At 40.3% G+C, this 9,806-nt stretch overlaps 1 protein-coding gene across 1 annotated transcript; it reads right to left on the reverse strand.

Moving 5' to 3' along the window:
* Window positions 1–1,895: 1,895 nt before the first annotated feature.
* Window positions 1,896–9,460, reverse strand: LOC111235055 (transcription factor SOX-1-like). The gene is made up of 2 exons (XM_022763358.1): window positions 8,643–9,460; window positions 1,896–6,257 (listed from the first exon to the last, which is right to left on the reverse strand). The coding sequence occupies exons 1-2, from the start codon at window positions 9,037–9,039 to the stop codon at window positions 4,861–4,863; spliced, it is 1,794 nt and encodes a 597-aa protein (XP_022619079.1). The 5' UTR covers window positions 9,040–9,460; the 3' UTR covers window positions 1,896–4,860.
* Window positions 9,461–9,806: the final 346 nt, after the last annotated feature.

Below are 9,806 nucleotides of genomic sequence, written 5' to 3' on the forward strand. Positions count from 1 at the left end.
AAGATAAAAGGAATCTGACGATTGGTAGAAGAATAATGTTAAAAAGATTATAAGCTGGAAAGATCATTGGAGAGCCCGAAAAAAACACTGGTAAGAGTCCTTAATAGAGATCGAAAAAGAATGTAGCGGATTACAGGTAAACACTTGGAGAAATCCTGCAAGGTTGGACGATGGATCTAGGTGGGCCGTACTGGGGGCATAAGAGCAGTGACTGTTTTGTTGTGACATCACAAAGTTACAGAAGTCCTGTCAGCTCGTTCTAAGGCAGAATTTCTGATTACGGGCTGTGTGTGTTGCTCCATGGATTGAGTGCTTTGATAATTTCACAGTATTAATATAGACCCCAGACCTGCTTTATAATCAAAAAAGACCTGGAAATCTCACTTTATATAATATGGGACCTTTAATGATTTTGTGTCATTTCCTCTTGACACATTCTCACTAAGCTTCGAATGAAAGACTTTGAACATCAAATTGTGTAACAGCATCTGAAACACCATTTACAACATTGGAACTGGGGGAAGGGCATCTGACAGTCTCCAAGACAGAACATTTTGCAATCCTGTCCATTACACACAGTGATCGGAAACATATGTGTGGAGGTGAAAAAGGTGTCTGGCTTTGAGTGTATGCTCAACTGTCTCATTTTTAATTCTTCACACAACCTTTTGTCTGTATCAGTCCGTACAACACAATGAATGACTTTGAGGAGAGACTGTCCAATAACTCCATTTATGTAGGCCTAATCTGCTGAACACTACAAAGACATACAAAGGAAATACAATTTCAAGCAGCAGGATTTCCACCCCACCTTCAAGTCTGACCATTCAGAACAGGTATAAACACTTTTGCCTTTAGTTGTGGTTGGACACCACATCCTGCGACCTGGTTTGTTTGAAGCACTCTAAGGCTTTTAGGTCAATGGACATTGGGTTTCAAAGGTGTAGCCAATTTGTGCTGAATATCAGGTCTAATTAGCAGCACTTAGAACAGCTTGGGGCCAGAGTCGTCACTTGGAATAGACCTTTTTCATGGTGGACATTTTGGCTTGTAATATCAGTGAAAGCAATGTGACATCAAGTGTCACAGTAAGCCATGCCAGTGAGCCTGCATGCACAAAACCAGCGCTAACTATCTTGCCTAAATGGAATGTAGCCAAATTGTCTTCTTTGAAAAAGGACTATTATACCAATGCACATGATATAAGACCAACTTTTTATTGCTGTAGAATCACATCTGATGAAAATATTCCTGATGTCTTGTGCAACACGTTATGCGCATGAACCTAAAACACAGGCTGACGTGGTATCTTTGGAATCTTTGGAATCTCCACTAAAAATTCAAAATAAAGCTTTGATAAGTGCTCAGCTGCACACACTTTTTTTAAAAGGTGAAACCACTGGAGGTCTATCCTGTGTTCAAGAGGTTAAATTTCAAACATGTGTCCTAAAAGTAAAAGTACTAGGCTACATTTTACCATTAGGAAAAAAGGTTACAATTTTGACTGCAGTGAAACCAAAACCCACTACTGTTTGACTTTTTTTTAAATCATCTACCTATTTTATTTTCCTAATTGTAAGAAAACTTTTAATTGCTTCATTCTAAACTGAGTCAAATTGACTTTACTTGCACAAACATAACTAAACAAACTTGCCTAGAGAGACTTGTCATGTGAAGAGCAATGTCAAATTCGTGATGAAACAAAATGAAATTCAAGGTTGTTAAATCACAAATATAAACTGCAGTTTAGAGTTTGCTGTGATGGGATGGAAGGTATGAAACGATGGGGACTACTTTTTTGGAAATTTGAACTTGTTGCTCCAGAGACTCAAATACCAAAGTGCAACCTCAGAAGTGTTTATTTTGTGAAATTATATTATAAAACAGAACAGATCCATTTACAGCCAACACACATTTTTTTCAAATATAAACAAAAACAAAACCATTTTCTACACTTAGACAATATAAAAATTATCCCTGTCAGACAGATTTAGAAGCATCACAGTGACACTTCTGGGAAAATCCTGCTTTTAATTTGTCGTTATATGACTGCTGAGAAAATGTCCTTTGTTTTAATCCCAAAAAAAATCTTGGGTGTTTCGTTTTCTTTTTCTTTTTTTTCTTCAGATAATTATTACCAAAAGCCCAGAGTTATTGCACGACTCCAAAAATGCCTGTGTCTCTGATGTTCTTTGTGTGTCACAGTAAATTAAAATGGAAACAAGATTCTGTTTGGTGTCAACAGAAAAGAATGTCAAATGCAGATGTAGAAGTATTTTTTAATACTTTAAGCTTGAACTGCTGCTGCCCTGTGGCTCCGTCCTCCAGAGGAAATGTTTGGAAAAATCTACTGTTGCTCTGTTTTCAACCAATGGCAGCCACAAGGAACAGTGCGGTAAATATAACTGGTTTCACTGTACAAGATACTCGATTTTGTTCTACTGTTTCATGTACAAAAAAAGTATTGTCTGTAAGGACTAATGCAGAACAGATGCAGGATAAATCCTTGAAGAGAGACCTCTGCTTTTTTGCTCTGACTGTATACAAAACTATTACAGGATAGATGCTACATAAACACATACAGAGAGACCTTTACAGTGGCTGCAACTGTTGCTTTTTCATTTTCTCAGCACAAACAAAAACCATAAATTCTCATTTTAATTTCCAGCCATGTAGGTCAATAACACTGGTGTGGGAGGGAAGGTTTCTTTCTGATGACACTGGTAGAGCAAAGTATAAAATGTAACCCATTAAAGACCCATACAGATCTACAAGAGATCAATACAATTATAGATTTGCTTTCTAAGTTTATAATACATACATACACACAAAAGACCAGTGGAGACTCACTGCTCCAATGCCTTTATATTTGAATCATCTTCAAAGGAATAGTTTGACATTTAGGGAAATGTGCTTATTCACTTTCTTGCCAAGAGAGTGATAAGAATATCAACATCACTGTCATACATACTCAACACAGTCATGAGAGTGATATTGACCTTTTCATCTCACTCTCACCAAGGAAGAGAATAAGCATATTTTCCTTAAAATGTTGAATTGTTACTTTAAGAACAAATAAGAATCTATCAAACACCAAAAAATAAGCACAGGCCCTTCTGTACAAAACATATTTAAAATTATGGACATTTGACTTTTAATAAGTAGTGTTCCTTCTATACAGCTAAGACATTAAACCCAGTGCAAAGAGAACATTTCATAGTCTCAGTTTCTCCTTCACATACTGCCAGGAGGCATAGCATCTGTATCTATACAGTAAACGGCTACATCAAACCAAGATTTCCAGAAATCAATAAGACCTGGAACTTGAACCATTATCCATGCATTTTTAAATGAAATCTAGAATAGTTTGTAACTGGAGTGGTCAAAGTGCTTACCAATATCTGGGAGTGTGGTGTTGCTTTTGCTTAATTTTGCATATTAGCAGACCCTAGACATTATGATATTTTCAGAATCTTCCACACAAGACTTGGTCCAATAGCACTCAACTTGTAGAACTCAATCTTCAGTTATTTGTAGGGCTGAATTGCACTTTTTAACTTAAAACTACATTTTGTTTAAACAAGTGACATGTTTGTTATACCAGAGAGCCTCGCTGGTTAAAAAGAATGATCTTTTAATCATCAACATATCTCTGTTTGCCAAGAAACAAAGCAACTTAAAACTTCCAGATTTTGGCTTGGAGTTTGACATGAGGCCCTGTCATGGACTGAGAGATAGAGAGGGAATGGCAATTATCACGCTCAGAAAAAAACTCAACCCGGCTTGTAAAACATCCTGATAGTTTGTGGGAGACATCAGTGGTCTGGTCTGGGTCCATGCTTTTCCGACAACACTGCTGAGAGAAATGTGGAGGCTGGACCAAGTCTCTCCCATCAAGTCTTTATTCTCTCTCTTCATCTCCCGAGTTTGTCCTTCATTGTGCTTCATTTTACCATTTATTTGAGATAAATTCATCTGAACTTTATGAAGTTCAGAAGAGATGAATGTGAGCTCGCTCCTGAGATGAAATTTCAACAATAATATGAGATGATCTTGAAATTCTGATTTATAAAGACATGTAATTTTCTGATGCCCAGAGTACGCACAGTGCAATGAAAGCAATCATTTTGCTAGCATAATCTTCATATAGCATGTACTGTCACCAGTGGGTTTAGAATGCAGGGAAAAAAATAAATGGAACAGGTAGGAGCTTTGTGTCTTGATCAAAGGTGCTTCATCACTCACTGATATCCCACATCCATGAATCCTTCCCCACTATGCAGCCACCAGAACAATTATCTGTATCTGCCCACCTTGAGTAGAAACACCACGAGTCAAACTATTGCAGCGTCTAAGCAGAACAATGCACTACCAACATGTTTTTTCTCTCTACTGTTCATTTAAATCTACAGACAATATCTTGATCAAGATCTTCTATGCTGACTAAGTGAACGACTGTAGCCTGTAGCTCTCAAGGATACCTGGTTAGCTAGCTAGGTAGCTGTTCAATGTCATGTTGAAGAATTCATTAATGAATCTAAATATAAGCAATTATCATTTATATATATTTTTACTTCAATAACAGTGCCTTATTTGTCAGTTATGTGTTTTCCAGTTTGCAAAATTTTTCAAAAACTGTGACTCTTGGTTCTACACAGCTCCAATAACCTTTGATTTAGAGACAAATTAACTTTTAAATTAGAGTTGGAATCTATGGGAGATAAACAAAACATGACAATGACTTGATTTAAAGTATGAGCCAAAACTAACCTTCCTCATGCTTCCTCCCTATCATATTAACAATGGTTCAAATGAACCAAACCAAACTGTGCAGTATGCAAGGAGGTACATATGAGATATTTATCCAGTGATACAGGCACTGTAATAGACAGCACTGCTGGCATCAGAAAGAGCAGATATAAGAGGGCTGCTTCCTTCATCACATCCATTAGCACCACTCATAATGCTGACATCCCTGTTAATAATACTGCTAACACTGCTATTAATACTACCACCTATACTATTGCTACTGCGCCCACCCAGGACTTTGGACCCACCCCCACAGACCCCACCAAGTCCGAAGGCCTCCTCTCGATTCCTTCCAATATTCACATACTGGTCGAATTCGTGCCTGTCCACCTCGGACCAAAACTCAGCAGAGGAAGAGCCTAAATGGCCAGAGGACTCGGGGTTTGAAGGGTCTAAGTGCACAGGGGGAAGGAAAGTTGACGAGGGGATGGAGGATGAGCAGGAGGAGGGAGAGGTTTCTGGGGGAGGGGAAAGCTGCCCCAGGTGAGAAGGGGTGAAATGGGTAGCATTCGGGGCGCTGTTCCCATACATCTGACTGAAGTAGCTAGCAGGGGCAGTACTCAGGGGCGTTTGGTGGCATTTTATTGGTTCAGAGAGGCTGATGGAGGGCTGGGCAAAGGAAACAGGGGTGGGGGAGGTGGATAGAGATGGTGGGCACTTTACAGGACTCCTTAAGGCGATGTGGTGACTGGAGGCATGAGTAGGATTTAATCTGGAGTTGACCGAATTGACCAAAACTGAAGTGACAGAGCTCATGCTCGAGTTCATGTTTGACTCAACGGAACTCATTCTAGAGTCAATTCTCGAACTTCTACCTGGACTCAAACTGGAACTCATACTGGTGCTTAAATTGGCACCAACACTCATTCCTGAACCCTGACCATGTGTCGCTGCACCGTGTATGGAGTTATGGTGACTATGGTTGTTGTAGTGATGGCTGTAATGTTGGTTATGAGGGTGAAGGTGGTGGTGGTACCCGCTCCAACCTCCCATCCCCACCTCTTCTTGCATGTGTTGGGGGAAAAACACAGATTCCCCGGCTCCATCTTCCAGAACATCCAGAGGGGACATCTCTGGAGTGGGCAGGCCGTAGCTCTCCAGCTCTGGGTGTCCTGGACCCTGGAGGTCCCTGAAGTGCCCCAGAGAGGGCAGCAGGTGGTGGGGGTGATGGTGGTGAGCACCTGGATGTCCATATGCAGAACCTCCAGAGACACTTTCTGCACCCAAAGGGCTGACGCCAGGACCTAATCCAAGGCCTGGTGCACCACCCTGGGCCAGGCTGTGAAGCAGAAGCCCCGGCTCAACCCGCTTGAGTTTCTTGGTGGTCTTTTTTCGGCGAGGCCTGTACTTGTAGTTTGGATGATCCTGGAGGTGCTGAACACGGAGTCGTTCTGCTTCCTCCACAAATGGTCTCTTGTCTGTGGCACTCAGGGCCTTCCATGACTGACCTGAAAGGTTCAAGGTACATTATATTCATTATCGTAGGCTCTTGACCAAAGAAAGAAGGTACACAAAAAAGCAGTCTATGAATCCCACTGACAATCATTATCAAAGTCCTCATCATCATCATCTTCATCAGATGTTAGAGGCATAACGAACAACTATTGTCATTATTGATTAATCTGATGGTTATTTTCTCGATTAATCAAGTAATCATTGAGCCTATAAAATGTCATAAAACTAAAATTTAGAATTTTCTTAAGAGCAACATTGACATGTTCAAATTACTTATGTCTAACAAACTGTTTACTGTCATAGAGGGCCAAAATAACCTGCAAATATTTGCATTATAGGAGCAGGAACCAGGTAAATGCAAACAGTTTTCCTTCAAAATAAAGAGTGAAAAAATCACTGATTATCAATATTGTCTGTTGATCAACTACTTGATTAATTGACTAATTGTTTCAGCTCAAGTAGAACCCCTGTCAAAGCTAGAATAATCTTCTCTGGTCTTAACAAACACAAGTTTTGTTGTGCATCAGGCTCTGAGAGCCGCTAAAATGCTGATTTGAGATGGGTCCTCTGTAAAGCCTAAAACAGAAACAGTAAGGAAATACTTCTCAACATCTGTGTGTTCAAACTACTGAAATAAACACTGCTGATAATTCAGCCTATAAGACGTCCCACAAAGCTTAATTTTGTGGGGGTAGTTAACATCACAGCCACTGCTTTAAGTGCTTATATTCCCAGTTTGTCTTCTGGTTGTCGACACCAGCAGCCTGGAGATTTGAGAGTCATGTTTCCTTTTCTTTATGGTTTTTGTTACAGAGCGGCTCACGTTGCAGATGAGCTTCAGCAGCAGACAGTGAGACCTGAGCAGTTCTCAGTGTAAATATGACACATTGTGTGATTGTGTGATGAAATAACAAAAGAACAAAATGTTGCTCTCCACAGTAACAGAAATAGAGGCCAGTAAAAGCTGCTACATATGCTGTGTAATCTTCTGCACCCTTTCTTTTCTAACATCACCCTGAAAATGTTTAGAACATATTTATAATAAATACCAGTTAAGTTTAACTGAACATTATTCAAATGATTATAGTTTGATTACTCATTTTTATTGAGAAACTGACTCTTGGAATTTAATAAATGAACTAAATGGTCTATGGTGCTTCATATATGGCTCCTCATAAATATATACATATATATATATATATATATATATATATAAATTGGCTGGGCACAGTTTAAAGGCGGTTGCTGGAAGAACAGCGGCAGCTTGGGTTCATGCCGGTTACAGTGGACTCCATAGTTTGATAAAACTTTGCCGTCTGGAACGTAATAAGCTCATGGATGGACAGTAGAGAAGTGAAGTTTCTAATGACTTTTGGGATTTTTTTCTTCCACTTTGTCACTGAGGGAAATAAAAACTTTTCACACCTTTCAATGGAGTGTTTGATGCTGAAAATATATTTTTAATGTGGAGATGGACGTGTAAAATTTTATTTTAATTTTCGCACATTGCTTTAAATCTATGATGTGAAACAGTCCTGATCTTGTTCAGCCAATAATTTCTTACAGATGTCGATTTACTGCTTCAGCAGTATACAGTAAAGATGTTAACACTTAAAAACTTCCATTGTAACTTACTTGTAATATATCATAAAATATATAATAAAATAGATCAACCGTAAATCTATAAACAAACAGAATTAGCAACTAATTGTTCAAATTTAGGGTTTGATTACAAAAGTATTAAACATTATGTAAGTGTATCGATTTAAGTCATATCTAAATGATTGATTATTTTCAAAAGTTTTTTCAAAATAAGTAATATACATGTTGTGTAGCAATATAACTACGTATCCTGTGTCAGACATTTGAAAGGTAATTCTAATCTGATGCTCTGCATGGTTTTTATTAGTAATATTAGAGCCTCTGGGGCTATAAATGACTCAGATGGGTGGGGTTTGTCACACTGAGCAACACTGATCAAAGCAAAACTGCTCAAAAACTTGGTTGCAATTACATATTTGAAAGTAACTTAATAAAAGTGTTGTTCGATATGTTGGTTCCGCTGATCAATAGTGTTCAGGGCAAAGTTACCCAAAACCATTTTAAGACTAAGATGATCTTAGACCATATATCAAAGATCATCTGAGATGCTTTTGGAAGACTCTGCCCTGATGGGGTAGTTTACACACTTCAACAATGATGAAATAGATTTTTGAAAAATTTATTGAGGTGGGTCTGGTGATCTCCACAATTGTTTCTACTGATAAACCTTTAAAAAACAGCTAACCCTAACTTGTCTGGTGAGAAAGCTTTGAAGTTCAAACAGTTTCAGATGTTTTTTTGCCCTGGTGAGACTTAAGTTTTTGTTGTTGTCTTACCGAGCATCTTGCTGAGCACAGCATTGTGCAGGTCAGGGTTCTGCAGGGCCAGTCGCTTCCTCTCATCTTTAGCCCACACCATGAAGGCATTCATGGGCCTTCGGATCCTCTGCTCAGCTGCCACGGCCTTCCCGTCAGCTGACACACCTCCTGCCTGGGTCAGGTCCGGACTCTGTCCTCCTGAACTGGGTGTCAGAGAAATCCTCGGTTCTGCTCTCCTCATGCTCCCGGGTCCGAGGCCATCGGGAGAACTGCAGTCCCCGGAGAGGGTCTGCTCAAAACCCATTTCAGAATCAGAAGCAGGACTCGGGGTTCTGGATGTCCAGGGGCCCCCGAGGGACACCCGGCTTGGATGCAGAAGAGTCTCTCTAGACAAGCTGGGCTCGGTTAAATTCATTCCAGAACCGGGCTCGGCCTCAACTTTTAGTCCAAGTGAAATTCTGCAAACGTCTGTCTCAGTATGTTGGGTTGCAAAGTTCTGGAAAAGATTTGTAACTCAAAGTGTTTCAGACGACAAAGAGAAAGATCAAAAGAGGAATTCGATGGATTTGAAGCACAAATCCCAAAGCAAAGCATCGAGATCTGAGAGGAGAGAGAAGAAGAGAAAGAAAGAGAAAACAAACAAGTTGTGGTGCAGGATATTCCCCCTGAAAATGATCCACAATGACTCTGCCTCTTTCTTTTCTTCACTCTTTTTTTTTTTCTAAAAGACAACAGTTCTTGTTTGGAGTGTGCGGTGCAGTGGTTTGTCCAAAGCTTGATTCCCCTTCGTCACTCAGGCCGTCCGACTCACTGTCTCTCTGTCTGTCTGCCCTGGTTCAAAGTTTTGAAACTTGTGGCCAGATTTAACCAACCCACGCTGTGTATATATACCCCGCCCTGACCAATCAGATAAATATATAGCTGGGGATTTAACCAATGAGACGCCAGGTGGGCGCGAGGGGAAGGAACGAGTGTGTGTGGGAGACAGGGCAAAGGAGGGAGGGAGGGGGGTGGGGTGGGGGGGTTGGTCCAAACGTTGCCTCTCCCTCTTTCCTCCTCTGCGACCGCCACCCTTTCCTCCCCCCTAAAGCTTCGCATGCACTCACACACACACACACACACACACGCACACACACACATACCCTGTCCGCCTGTACAGGGAGATGTAATCAGAGAGGTTCC

Source organism: Seriola dumerili, unplaced genomic scaffold (assembly GCF_002260705.1).
Source record: "Seriola dumerili isolate Sdu_G_001 unplaced genomic scaffold, Sdu_1.0 BDQW01000468.1, whole genome shotgun sequence".
NCBI lineage: Eukaryota > Metazoa > Chordata > Actinopteri > Carangiformes > Carangidae > Seriola > Seriola dumerili.